This window comes from Cyprinodon tularosa, unplaced genomic scaffold (assembly GCF_016077235.1).
Source record: "Cyprinodon tularosa strain WSP-4 unplaced genomic scaffold, ASM1607723v1 ctg211, whole genome shotgun sequence".
NCBI lineage: Eukaryota > Metazoa > Chordata > Actinopteri > Cyprinodontiformes > Cyprinodontidae > Cyprinodon > Cyprinodon tularosa.
In genome coordinates, this window is record NW_024038781.1 from 329428 (window position 1) to 344559 (window position 15132).

The following is a 15132-nucleotide window of genomic DNA, read 5'->3' on the forward strand; positions in this document are numbered from 1 at the left end:
TTTAACATCTTGCTCAGCAACACACAGTGACTGTCTGAGTTTCAAACTGGCAACTTTGGCAACCTCTCCCAAACACAAATTCCCAGTTCTCTAACCACCCTATTTGTTATAAGATGATGAAGGAAAGCTTCACATAAGCTAATGAAATGTTTTACTGGCCAAAAAAGAAACAATGTGACCATGATTGGATGTTTAGTTTAAAAAAAAGCTTATACTCAACTAAATATCTTTTTGCCTCCAGCCTGAGCTGCAGGTGAGCTTCTGCTTAATTTTTAAGCTAAACTCATGCAGATTCTGATGGCATATCTCCAAAATCAGACTTGTAAATTTCCCGCTATTTGTAGGATCAGTGAATAAATGAATGACTCTACAGGGAGAGCTTGTGAAATGTGCCAGATGTTACTGTATCCTTCTTAACTCACCACTTGATGTGTGCATATTTGGACAGTTTTTCTTTGTCTTGCTTTTTAAACAAAAAGAAGTAGTTAAAGAAAGGATTTTTTTTTAACATTTATTTATTGATTTATTGATTTTAACAGGAGAACAAGAAACATACATATATACACTTACAAATAACAGATAAAGTGGTGTATACAAAGTTTAATCAAGATAAAAATTATATTGAAGATAGACTGGAAACCTACCTAATATTGTTGAATTTGTAGTCTTTTATAACAATTTTTTTTTTTTTTACCTTTACTTGCCTTGAATTGTCAAAAGACATTGTTGGGCATTTGGATCTGAGTTAGATCTTTATGTAGTTGAAGACTAGTTCTTGTAGATTTTTACAAGATGACATATCACGATCACATTCTGGACAAAGAAATAGACATTCTCTGCCTCACAGAGACTTGGCAACAGCCCGGTGTCTACAGCTCCCTGAATGAGGCCTGCCCACAAGGGTACTCATACCTGGACAAAGCCCGCACAACTGGGCGGGGTGGGGGCCTTGCTGTTTTATTTCGCAGCTACTTTGCAGTGTCCCTCCTGTCTGTACCCGGTGCTTCCTCCTTTGAAAGCCTTGTTTTTAAATGCAATAATCCTTTCTCTGCTACAGTAGCTGTCATATATCGCCCCCCTAAACCACAACCAACTTTCATTTCTGACATTCATCAGTTCCTAATCTCTCTCTGCACAGCACACTCAAATATTCTTGTAATTGGTGATCTCAATATACACATGGACTCACACACTTCCCGTCTAGCTGCCGAATTCAAACAGGTTTTGGACTGTCTAAATCTTCAACAGCTGACAGATGGCCCCACCCACAGCAAAGGGCATACTCTGGACCTTGTTATAACTGACTCCCTTCCACTCACCAGCATCAACATATACGATGTTGGTGTCTCAGATCACCTGGCAGTTACATTTAGACTCCCAATAACCTTTTTCACCAAACCAAAACGCCATATCACTTTCAGAAACATCAAAAACATTGATTCCTCATCCTTCAGCTCACATCTTCAGCATCTTTCCCCCTCTCCACTCTCATCAGCCAGTGACTTAATGGACTTCTACAACACAAGCCTCAACTCCATCCTGGATACTCATGCTCCTGTAATAACCCAGACTGTCACATTCACACGTTCCGCTCCTTGGTTATCCAAAGAGCTAAGGCAAATGAAGAGGTCTGGCCGTGTCCTGGAGCGGGCATATAAAACATCTGGCCTGACGGTGCATAAATTGGCCTACCGGGAACATCGCAGAAATTATGCAACAGCCCTCTCCAAGGCCAGGTCCAATTACTACTCCTCGCTCATCAACAATAACCCAGGTAATTCCAGAAAACTCTTTTCCACAATCAGCCATATTCTCAAACCACAGGTCTCCTCATTCTACAACCACACAGATATAAACTGCAACCGGTTTCTGGACTTCTTCATATCAAAAATAGACAGCATCCGCTCTTCACTTTCACCTTCAAACAGCACCACTATTGATTCCGGTTTCACGTCCCTCCTCATTCTTCTTGACCTGTCTGCTGCGTTTGACACAGTAGATCACCACATCCTCCTCCACCGCCTCCAGCATTTCATTGGTCTCTCTGGCACTGCCCTCCACTGGTTTCACTCCTACCTCACTGACAGGACCGAGTACGTGGCCCTGGGGGAGGCAAAATCCAGACCTCACACTGTCACCTGTGGGGTCCCCCAGGGCTCCGTGCTCGGCCCTACCCTGTTCACCATCTACATGCTCCCCCTTAGTTGTGTCGTCGGCAGGCATGGGGTCAACTTCCATTGCTGTGCTGACGACACACAACTTTACATTAAAATGACTCCTCCCAGCTCCCCCGCCAACTCTGTCACCCGCCTCAGCTCCTGCCTGGAGGATATAATGGCGTGGATGAGTCAAAACTTCCTGCAGCTTAATGCCTCAAAAACAGAGGCCATCCAAACTGGTACTCCTCATCAACTCCGTTCCTCTCCTCTCACCTCTGTTTCATTCTGTGGTCATACCATTCCCCTCTCTCCCTCTGTTACAAGCCTTGGGGTCAAGCTTGACCCCCACCTCTCCTTTGACAATCATGTCACCTCCATCTGCAAAACGTCCTTCTTTCACCTCCGTAATATCTCTAAACTCCGTCCCTCCCTATCCCTCCCTGCTGCAGAGAAGCTCGTCCACGCCTTTGTCTCCTCCAGGCTGGATTACTGCAACGCTCTCCTCGTCGGGATCTCTGGCAGGAGCCTTCAGAAGCTCCAGTATGTACAGAACAGCGCTGCCAGGGTCCTGATGAGGGTGAGGAAACACCAGCACATCACTCCCATCCTTCACACTTTACACTGGCTGCCCATTCACGCCCGTATAGAGTACAAGATTCTTCTGCACACCCATCACTGTGTGCACGGTGCGGCCCCCATGTATCTCACTGAACTGCTCACACCACACACCTCTTCCCGGACCCGGTCAGGCCAACAGCACCGTCTGGCCCCACCCAGGACACGGCTAAAAACAATGGGCGACAGGGCCTTCGAAGCCGCAGCTCCCCGTCTGTGGAATGCCCTCCCAGACCACCTTAGGGCCCCACAGACGGTGGATTGTTTTAAGAAAGGACTAAAAACTTTCCTTTTTAGAAATTCCTACAATTGTTGATTTTAGATTTTTTTTAATAGGCTACGTATGCCTTTTAATGTATTGATTTTAATGACTGTCTTTTTACTCTGTTTTTAATGTTATGGTCTTTTAAACTTGTTTTGTAGCACTTTGAGATTTGAAATCAAATGTAAAGTGCATGATAAATAAAATTCATTATTATTATTATTATTATTATCTTCTGCCAATAAGTTGTTTAATGAAGAAACCTTTTGACAGTCACACATTTCAAATAGTCTTATGCCCTTTCAAGATTTTATGTGTAATACACATAAAGAGTACCCCTCATCCTTCAGCTAACTGTAATGTCCTCATGAAGTACATTAAATACCATCAATTTGTGTTTGTGAGTGATCAACACCTTACTTTTCACGCCATTGAGGCAAAGAATCAGAAGTCAAGGACCACGTGGCCTAATGGACAAGGCGTCTGACTTTGGATCAGAAGATTGAGGGTTCGAGTCCCTTCGTGGTTGCTTTAAAATGGCAACAACCCTAGTATTTGAAAAACAAACAATCTATGCTGTTTCAGTATGGAAAGAAAACTTATTTTACGGTGGAACTAAAGAATTTCATTTGTTGTATATACAGGCACTCTGGTATTTAAAGGCTATAGCAACACAAGTGGTGTTGCCTGTAGCCAATGCCACATAAAAATTCAGTTATCAAGCTGCCTTAAAGTGGGCACACACTTTACAGCTTTTTGACCTTTACAGGCCCATTCTCCAGTTGTGCTGGAAACTTGTGGATCAAGCTCATTTTAAGCCTCATCTTTTGTCCTACATTGTGTAGTATACAGGCGATAAGAAGGGATCATTAGGCTCTCCCGATCAGGAATCGTAAGATCGGAAGAAAATCAAAGACGTTTCAAATTCATCCCGATTTCATAAGGTCTTTTTGGGCAAATCCTGCTGTAAAAGCAGAGCTACCAGCGACTTCGAACCAATTTATCAGAACCTTGCTTACTGTGCATGTGCAAACAGGGCACTTCTTCGTCTTCCAGATTGATGAGTTTGACCAGCGCCATCTCTATGTATGCTGCATTAAATTTGCAGTGAATGAAATTAATTTAGCCTACTCTTCAAACCAATTTCGCAGTAAGGCAAGTCAAGACCAGTTATGATGCATCTTTCAATGGCAAGATGATTCAAAGGGCTGTATAGGGAAAAAGAAAAGCACATTGTAGAGGTGACGAGGCAAAAGAAATTCAGAATAAAATTGACATATTAAAATAAATGGACATTATCAATCAGAACAGATAAAGTGGTCTATACAAAGTTTTATCAAGATAAAAATTATATTGAAAATAGACTGGAAACTTACCTAATATTGTTGAATTTGTAGTCTTTTATAACAGTATTTTATTTCATTTTTTTCCTTGGCTTGCCTTGAATTGTCAAAAGACATTGTTGGGCTTTTGGATGTGAGGTAGATCTTTATGTAATTAAGGACTAGTTCTTGTAGACGTTTGCAAGATGATATAACTTCTACCAATAACTCCTTTAATGAAGAAACGTTTTGACAGTCACCCATTTCAAATAGTCTTATGCCCTTTCAAGATTTTATGTGTAATACACATAAAGAGTACCCGTCATCCTTCAGCTAACTGTAATGTCCTCATGAAGTACATTAAATACCATCAATTTGTGTTTGTGAGTGGTCAACACATTAGATTTACGGCCATTGAGGCAAAGAATCATGAGTCAGGGACCACGTGGCCTAATGGATAAGGCGTCTGACTTCGGATCAGAAGATTGAGGGTTCGAGTCCCTTCGTGGTTGCTTTAAAAAGAAAACAACCCTAGTATTTGAAAAGAAAACAATCCATGCTGTCACAGTATGGAAAGAATGGCTTATTGTACTGAGGAATTTCATTTGGTGTATATGCAGGCACTCTGGTATTGAAAGGCTATAGCAACACAAGTGGTGTTACCTGGAGCCAATGCCACATAAAAATTCAGTTATCAAGCTGCCTTAAAGTGGGCACACACTTTACGGCTTTTTGACCTTTACAGGCCCATTCTGCAGTTGTGCTGGAAACGTGTGGATCAAGCTGATTTTAAGCCTCATCTTTTGTCCTACATTGTGTAGTATACAGGCGATAAGAAGGGATCATTAGGCTCTCCCGATCAGGAATCGTAAGATCGGAAGAAAATCAAAGATGTTTCAAATTCATCCCGATTTCATAAGGTCTTTTTGGGCAAATCCTGCTGTTGAAGCAGAGCTACCAGCGACTTCGAACCAATTTATCAGAACCTTGCTTACTGTGCATGTGCAAACAGGGCACTTCTTCGTCTTCCAGATTGATGAGTTTGACCAGCGCCATCTCTATGTATGCTGCATTAAATTTGCAGTGAATGAAATTAATTTAGCCTACTCTTCAAACCAATTTCGCAGTAAGGCAAGTCAAGGCCAGTTATGATGCATCTTTCAATGGCAAGATGATTCAAAGGGCTGTATAGGGAAAAAGAAAAGTACATTGTAGAGGTGACGAGGCAAAAGAAATTCAGAATAAAATTGACATATTAAAATAAATGGACATTATCAATCAGAACAGATAAAGTGGTCTATACAAAGTTTTATCAAGACAAAAATTATATTGAAATAGACTGGAAACCTACCTAATATTGTTGAATTTGTAGTCTTTTATAACAGTATTTTATTTCATTTTTTTCCTTGGCTTGCCTTGAATTGTCAAAAGACATTGTTGGGCTTTTGGATGTGAGGTAGATCTTTATGTAATTAAGGACTAGTTCTTGTAGACGTTTGCAAGATGATATAACTTCTACCAATAACTCCTTTAATGAAGAAACGTTTTGACAGTCACCCATTTCAAATAGTCTTATGCCCTTTCAAGATTTTATGTGTAATACACATAAAGAGTACCCGTCATCCTTCAGCTAACTGTAATGTCCTCATGAAGTACATTAAATACCATCAATTTGTGTTTGTGAGTGGTCAACACATTACTTTTACGGCCATTGAGGCAAAGAATCATAAGTCAGGGACCACGTGGCCTAATGGATAAGGCGTCTGACTTCGGATCAGAAGATTGAGGGTTCGAGTCCCTTCGTGGTTGCTTTAAAAAGAAAACAACCCTAGTATTTGAAAAGGAAACAATCCATGCTGTCACAGTATGGAAAGAATGACTTATTGTACTGAGGAACTTCAGAATTTCATTTGGTGTATATGCAGGCACTCTGGTATTGAAAGGCTATAGCAACACAAGTGGTGTTACCTGGAGCCAATGCCACATAAAAATTCAGTTATCAAGCTGCCTTAAAGTGGGCACAAACTTTACGGCTTTTTGACCTTTACAGGCCCATTCTGCAGTTGTGCTGGAAACGTGTTGATCAAGCTGATTTTAAGCCTCATCTTTTGTCCTACATTGTGTAGTATACAGGCGATAAGAAGGGATTATTAGGCTCTCCCGATCAGGAATCGTAAGATCGGAAGAAAATCAAAGATGTTTGAAATTCATTTCAACTTCATAAGGTCTTTTTGGGCAAATCCTGCTGTTGAAGCAGAGCTACCAAGTGTCTTCTAACCAATTTAATTTTTTTCTTTACCAATTTAGTACTCCTTATCCTTCAGCTAACACGTAATGTCCTTATGAAGTACATTAATCACTGTGCTTGCAAAGTCCACTAGTTTATGGACTGAAGGAAAATATATTTTCTGCCATTAAATCTGAAATATGGTAATCTAACCAAAAGCCTCCGGCAACAAGGCTAAAGCCTGATCCGCTTTGTGTAAGTGCTTTGCAGGTTGAACAGGAGTTAAACAAAAGCAGAGTGGGGATGATGAAATGTGAATGTTTTTACAAAGACCTGTGGGAAGGAAAGCACATTTAGGACAATGAAGGAGTTTATTCTTTCTCAGTTTGCTGAAAATCAGCTGCATGTGTTTGTGTTTGTTATTGTTTGTCATGATTTAGGAACTAAATAGCTTAAGGTTACACTGACTAACCCCTTCTCCAATCTGGCTGGAAATGTAAAACGAATCACATATGAAGTCACCTTTTTACCTAAACATGTTTTAAACACATTCACCATCTTCCAAAAAAGCCATTTTATTTCAAAGGCACCAGCAACAATATCTGCTCTAAAACAATAATGCTAAATGTATCCATACACTAAAACACCTTATCTGTAATCTACAGCTTTTACAGTTTTAGTTTAAAAATTTAACACTACCTACCAATAAATTGCTTAGATCACTTTGAGTGTTTTTTTTTTTTATCTATTGTAAAACTTGTAATATAGGTATGGTTTTACATTTATCAGGTTAAATATTTACTGAAGGACTCAATCATTGTCACCGTCTTTGGGACTCACTCCTGTAGTGAGAAAGAGATGATTGTCCACATAGACAAGGCAAAAAACAACAATTCAAAGTGAATTACATGAATTAAACAATAAAATAGAAGAAAAATAAAAGCAGAATAAATGGAAGTAAAGATAAAAACGTGATAAAAACAGGTAGTAAAGCAAATAAAATTCAGGCCACAACTTTTAACTAATAATACCTCAGTTAAAAGTTTAATTACAACAGTCAAAGGCAGCTCCAAACAAATGTGTTTTTAACTTTGACTTAAAATAACTCAGACTTTCACCACTTTTCCAGTCTTCTAGAAGTTTGTTCCAGATAAGTGGAGCGTGGGAACTAAATGCTGCTCGTCCATGTTTGGTTCTAGTTCTGGGTGAACAGATGAAACTAGAATACCTGAGTGGTCTGGGAGATTGATCCACTGACAACAAATATGTTCTGTATTTTGGTGCTGATCCATTCAGTGATTTATAGACTGACAGAATAATTTTATAGTCTATTCTCTGAGCTACAAGGAGCCAGTGGAAGGACTTCAGAACCAGGCTGATGCTCTACTTTCTTAGTTCCACCATTCCAGTTAAGGTCCCAGTTGCATTTGCCAAACTCCACATTTGCATTTGTGATGATAGGTCAGAAAAGGCCACGGATGTCATTTAGAAAGCTTACATACACACAAAAATTAGATCTGAAAATTGTGACTTCCATGCTAAGGTTGTGATCTATAAAAAAAACAACTTGGAGTATAAATGTAGGGTTTCCTCACAAAAAACTCGGACCCATCCATACTGGTTTTGGAAAAAGGGCAATTAGCGACACAGAGTGCAACTGAGGAACTGAGAGCCGAAGCCATATTGTATAATTTGTCAGACTATTATTGTCACTTTGCTCTGTATGAAACCTTAATCGCACATTGAATTTATCATGTTTGTCATGTTTAATTTGATAAGATCTTTCTGATAGTTCTACTCCTGTTCATGTATGTTTTAGTTGTTTTGTTTTTCTCTCAGTATAATCAGTCTAGTCATGTTAAGCTGTTTTCTTTCTATTTTCTTTGCCACTATAATATGTTTTTCAGTTCACTGGCTTACCTTATTTGGTCCCTGCCTTTGCCATCCTATTTATGTGTGAACTGGTCACATGCCTAGTAATTTCTGTTCTTCCACGTCAACTAAGAAAATTGTGTTCTGGAAGAAAGCATTTTTCCTTTGAAGTATATAACCTTTAATCTAACTGTTTTTGCCTTTGGCTGCACTGGGGTTAAAGTCCAAGTTCCAAGATTCTGACAAAGAGATTGGTGGTTTCATTGATATTTTTTGACAATGCTTAATGTAAGCAAATGCTTCAAAAACAACTTATGAATTAAGATAAATGCAGCTTTACAGCTCTTCCAATACTAGTGAAAGGTATTTCATTGCAATGGTTTGGTCCAATAAATGCATCAGCACTAATTAAGTGAACATTACTGCAGTCAGTCAAGCACACAGGATTAAACTGAAAAGGGTTGAATTGTTTGTCATCTTCAAGCAAAGGAGGAAGTATTGTGAAGCCGTCGTCATTCCTTCTTCCCTCCAAGCAGAAAGTGGCATTGAAAGACATTGAAAAAAATGTTTTCAACATTCTTTCAACGTCTATTAGTGGACTAAAGTGGGAGAAAAGCATATTGATCAAACACAGCACAGTTTTTAACAACTACTGTATTTCTAGAGTAAATCCAGACTTCAAGGACCCATCGGATTTAGATAAAACAACCAACAACATCTAAATTACATCTGTTGTTTGGGGGGTTTGGTTAAGGATGGGGAACAAAAATGTTTGCCCATTTTAAAATGAAAAAAAAAATAAAAATACATCTGTAATATTGCATTTCCTTGTTCTCTCTAAATACAGATCTAAATCTATCATAGTCGGATGCAGCTTCTCTTTTTCTTTGAAGCGTTACACCAAAGCTGAAAGACTGATTTTTGAGGAACACATTTTAATAACAGATTTTCATCTTTTATTCAAATAATTACTATTCAGTAAACTCTCATGGTGTTGTTTAAAAAAAAACATTACTTATGGACTCTCTTTAAAAAAAATTCTGTTTCTGCTTTTCTCCAGACCCATGCCCACAGCTCACTGATCTACCTGGTCTCCCTACTTGGCAATATGGAGCACAGCTTTCACCACACTCTGCTGCAGGAGATCAGAGCTCTGACTGACAGATACCCGTCATTACTGGGAGGCTGTGGGAAAGACATCTACAGGATGAGCAACTCATTTACTGCCATAGCCAGAGTACTGGAAAGACGACTGGAGGACAAAAAAACCCTTCAGTGCAGGTGGGAAAAATAATAATACATTTTATTTGTATTGCACTTTACATTTAAAAAAAATCTCAAAGTGCTACAAAATTCATAGTTAAAACAAAACCGTATAATAAAAACGGTATACATAGTTAAAATGAGACATTACAGTAAAATAACATACGTAGTAAAAACAAAACAGTAAAATAACCATAAAACCACACAGATAAAATACTAACTAATGTTCATAGGCTTTTTTAAATAAAAATGTCTTGAGGCCTTTCTTGAAGGCCTCCACACTCTGTGGGACCCTAAGGGACTCTGGGAGGCCATTCCAGAGTTGTGGGGCAACTGCCTGGAAGGCCCTATCTCCCATTGTGCAGAAATGGCAGAAAAAGTCTTGGGTTTGTTCTAAATTTGACTGATTTATTCTGAGCCTTATGTATATTCAAAACATACTTACATATTCCCCTTATTTCTATGTTTGACTAATAATATATATCTTATTACTATTTTTCTGTCAATCAAACATGTTCTGAGAATACAGAGTAGAAAGCTATTATGTTATTCAAATTCAACCTTTGCTTATGAAATTGTATGCAGCTCAAGGTCTGAGAAAGTTTAAACATTATGAAACTTAGCATGTCGGCCATTAGTTAAGTTTTTTTTTTTTTCGATCTGTTTGGTCATGAGTTTCTCTCACCTTTTTGGTTTTACACTTGCTAATAAACATCACATGTATTTATTTGTTATTTTCATTTATTTACCCTATCCACCATTCTAAGGTACAGACTAAAAACTTAATGTTCTTAAGGCCTTTTAAAATTAAAACAGATCTGATTTATATGTTACTTACTGTTGCTCAGTCTGGATCAGAGGATTAAGGGCTTCGACTGTTGACAGAGAACATGAAGTCATGGGTTGCAGGATGTTGTTACAGCTTTACAGAAACACTAGTTCAGATGTAACTTCTGTGAGGGAAAAACCTAGAAGAGAGAACATGAAGTTATTTGCAATAATAACAGCAGATAATGGATAAGTGGAAAATGGGAGGAAAAGAAATTTGAGGAAAAGAGGTTATTTTTATAAACAAAAAAGTGAGTCATTCTACCCTAGTGTTACTGTATGCTAGCTTTAAACAAAGAGCACAAAGTGCAACCATAAAAGGATACAGAAATGCATCAATTTATTTAGATTAGCAGATGTTAACATGGATTTGTTTGGCTGTAGTGTTCAAACGGCAGATTTTTACTCTAAACAGAGATCAAGGGATAATGCTGCTGGTTTCTAAATAAAATACTTTTAAGGTACAGGAAAATAAAATAAAGAGAACATCTAAATCTTTGGAACTGAAGCCAGAGGCAAAGATGAGGCAAGCGGCTGAAGTTAAGTCCTCATGCAATCTAATGTAGTTTTGTTTTGTTAAAGCGTGGATGAAGCACATCCATCTTCACGTGGATCACTACCCACCGGTAGAGTAGGAGGAGAGACGTCTGAGCAGCGACTCCAGGTAAAAGTCCAGAGTTTTGAGGAGAAAACACAGGATGTGGGAACAGCTGAGGAAGAAGAGGAACGAGACGATTCCCCTGCTCCGCTGCGACGCCACAGCCTGAGCCAAAGCATCAGGGAGGAGAGACGGGAGATGAGATTCAACAGGTTAGACTGTTCAGATGCAACCTCACCACGACATATATCTGTGTTGATCAGGGATTTGTGCAGTTTGTTAATATTTCTTGTCAACAGCTGATTAATGGGGTAAAATGGTTGCATTAACTAAAGCATTGCACAGAAAAAAGATATGTAGCTGATGAAATAATGTTTCAAACAAGATGTCCATCTTAATTCATGCAGGATAAGGGACATGAAAAATAAAATTAGCTAATATTTTTATCGTAACAATAATATTAGAGCTTCAGAGTTTGATCCCACTGAGCCTCCAAATGTTGTGCAAACATTGAACAATTTAGATTTGATATTTTGTTTATTTTTCATGGTTGTCAACAGGTCAAAGAGCCTGGCGCTTCATACCGCTCGTTCACGCTCCATCAACTCAGATACACTGGAGGACAGTGAAGGGGTGGAGCCCAGCACGGACAGCTGTCTTTCCAATACTCTGTCTAATCAGCACTCGGACTGCCGTGAATTTTCAGTTGGAGAAAGGAAACTGAATGGTGAAAACTCCCTGTATGTCACAGGGGAGAAAAAGTCAGAAAAAACTCAGAGAAAAGAGGTGAACAGAGCGAGAGCGGCGCAGGAAGAAGTTGACAGACTCTTCGTCCATTTAAGAGACAGTATGGAGAAGATCAGAGATTTCTGCAAAGATATGGTGAAGCGGATTCCGGTACCAGAGCAGTGTGTAATTGAAGGTAAACTGAACTTCTTTAGGGTCTTTCTGAAGCCAGAACTAGAATTTCAACGTCCTGCAAAACAATTAACACAGCCTGAACCTTTCCGTATTTACAGTATGTAATACCAAATATACACTAAAAGCCATGACAGTGACATTTTGTATTACAGACCAAGTTATTAGCGGAATGAATTATAAACATGGTTTCCTTTTTTTTTTTTTTTTTGTTTTTTAGCAAAACATCCAAGGTGTTGCATATTTGCATTTATCCTATTTGAGGTAATAGTTTGCTAAAAGATTGGAGACAGTGTTTGTTTTATTTTTAAGGTTATGAGCTACAAATACCTTTTTCCCTTTTTCATTAGTTGCAATTTAATTTGTTTTAGTACAGTTTGACTCACTTTTTCAACTTTTCCATTTAGCAATAGTTACATGAATCTACATCACTATTTTCCCTATCTGCTTGGTTTCATATCTAAATGCACTTAGTTCTTCTAGAACTGTGACGTCTGGTGCAACCTGCCCATGAATATAATAGCTAATATATTTAACAATTAATTTCATGATGTAAATACTATCTGTATGTTTACTACAGCAAGTTAGTATTAGGTAGCATTAGCTTATCGTCCCTCACATCCTCCACTCTATAGCTTCCCTCCTTACTCTACCTATCCAAAGTGCTTTGTCTTGCCTTCTCTAGATCCCTTGCCTTCTATTTTACTATCAGCCTGACTTACAGTAAATCAGCAGCTAGTGAAGGTGAAAAAAGGAAATAGCTAACTAATATAATCAGGGAAATGATTTTTACCTTTTACACCTAGTGGGGATGCTTCGCTATGACAATCCCTCAAACATTGCAGTGAAACTAAATAGTAATGAAAACCCAGCATGAAATAAATTAATGGCCTGTATTTATATAGCCCTTTTTCAAATCAGGAGATTCGACCAAAGTGCTTTACACTACATTCAGTCATTCACCCAATCACACACTCACATGCTGATGATGGCAAACTACATTGCGCCCACAGCTGCCCTTTGGCTCACTGACAGAAGTTAGGCTGCCATACTCTTACACCGCCGGGCCCTCTGACCACCATCAGTAGGCAGTGTTGGTGAAATGTCTTGCCCAAGTACACAAGGACACTGATACCAGAGCCGGGGCTTGAACTGACAACCCTTTAGATTGCAGGGCAAATTCCTGCACCCGACACCACTGTCACCCAGTGTCGCCCAATAAAGAGCTAAAGTATGGTGGCCCAGAAGTGTCAAGACTAATACAAAAGCTGCAACACAAATACAAAAGCTGCAACACAAATACAAAAGTTGCAACACAAATACAAAAGCTGCAACACAAATACAAAAGCCGCAACACAAATACAAAAGCCGCAACACAAATACAAAAGCCGCAACACAAATACAAAAGCTGCATCACAAATACAAAAGCTGCAACACAAATACAAAAGCCGCAACACAAATACAAAAGCTGCAACACAAATACAAAAGCCGCAACACAAATACAAAAGCTGCAACACAAACACAAAAGCCGCAACACAAATACAAAAGCCACAACAGCAATATAAAAACCACATCAAAATAGCCACAACGGAAATATAAAACTGCAACAGAAGTTACACAACAATTGGTTGTTATACACATAGACATTATATACATAGAAGCCTCACTGGACGCTGGCCGATGTGCCTATAGGGCAGCCATCTCAGATAAGACCACAGTTAAGACAGCTGCTGTCAGAATGAATAGGAGTTTTCTTAGATCTCATTTTAATCACATATAATATATATATATATATATATATATATATATATATATATATATATATATATATATATATATATATATATATATATATATATATATATATATATATATATATATACAGAGAGAGAGAGAGAGAGAGAGAGAGAGAAAGAGAGAGAGAGAGAGAGAGAGATAATATTACAATAATCTCTTACATGTCACAAACACTAAAAAGAATTAGCCTTCAGTTAGATCACACCTATTTATTCAGATTAACTCAAACTGGATTAAATTTATGCAAAGTTATATATTTTGCAATTAAATATTATCTGATAAACACAAAGCTTTATATTAATATATTATAGGATCATGTTTAACATAGCCTCCTATTCATTCTGACAGTAGCTGTCTGAACTGTGGTCTGATCCAAGATGGCCCTCTTGGCACATCGGCCAGCGTCCATTGAGGCATCTATGTTTATAATGTCTATGTGTATAACAACCAACTGTCACGTAACTTCCGTTGTAGTTTTATACAGGTGCTGGTCATAAAATTAGAATATCATGAAAAAGTTGATTGATTTCAGTAATTCCATTTAAAAAGTGAAACTTGTATATTATATTCATACATTACATACAAACTCATATATTTCAGATGTTTATTTTGTTTAATTTTGATGATTACAAATGACAACAAATGAAAATCTCAAATTCATCATATCAGAAAATTAGAATATTGTGAAAAGGTTCAAAATTGATGGCCCCTGGTGCCACACTCTAATCAGCTAATTAACTCAAACCACCTGCAAAAGCCTTTAAATGGTCTTTCAGTCTAGTTCTATAGGCTACACAATCATGGGGAAGACTGCTGACTTGACAGTTGTCCAAAAGACGACCATCGACACCTTGCACAAGGAGGGCAAGACACAAAAGGTCATCGCTAAAGAGGCTGGCTGTTCACAGAGCTCAGTGTCCAAGCACATTAATAGAGAGGCGAAGGGAAGGAAAAGATGTGGTCGAAAAAAGTGTACAAGCAAGAGAGATAACCGCACCCTGGAGAGGATTGTGAAACAAAACCCATTCAAAAATGTGGGGGAGATTCACAAAGAGTGGACTGCAGCTGGAGTGAGTGCTTCAAGAACCACCACACACAGACGTATGAAAGACATGGGTTTCTGCTGTCGCATTCCTTGTGTCAAGCCACTCTTGAACCACAGACAGCGTCAGAAGCGTCTTGCCTGGGCTAAAGAGAAACAGGACTGGACTGCTGGTGAGTGGTCCAAAGTCATGTTCTCTGATGAAAGTAAATTTTGCATTTCCTTTGGA

The 15132-nt window shown here is 38.6% G+C and overlaps 1 protein-coding gene and 3 non-coding genes across 4 annotated transcripts in view; all 4 read left to right on the top strand.

Annotated features, from left to right (window-relative positions):
• The window catches only part of veph1 (ventricular zone expressed PH domain-containing 1), a 94895-nt gene that overhangs the window by 46966 nt on the left and 32797 nt on the right, over nt 1–15132 (top strand). The window contains exons 6-8 of the mRNA XM_038285544.1: nt 9518–9738; nt 11131–11358; nt 11707–12068. Of these exons, the coding sequence (XP_038141472.1) occupies nt 9518–9738; nt 11131–11358; nt 11707–12068 (811 nt within the window). The remainder of the gene's footprint in view (nt 1–9517; nt 9739–11130; nt 11359–11706; nt 12069–15132) is intronic.
• trnaq-uug lies at nt 3493–3565 on the top strand. Its single transcript has one exon. It is a non-coding gene; the product is annotated as a tRNA-Gln (tRNA).
• On the top strand, nt 4798–4870 carry trnar-ucg. The gene has a single exon. It is a non-coding gene; the product is annotated as a tRNA-Arg (tRNA).
• trnar-ucg lies at nt 6095–6167 on the top strand. The gene has a single exon. It is a non-coding gene; the product is annotated as a tRNA-Arg (tRNA).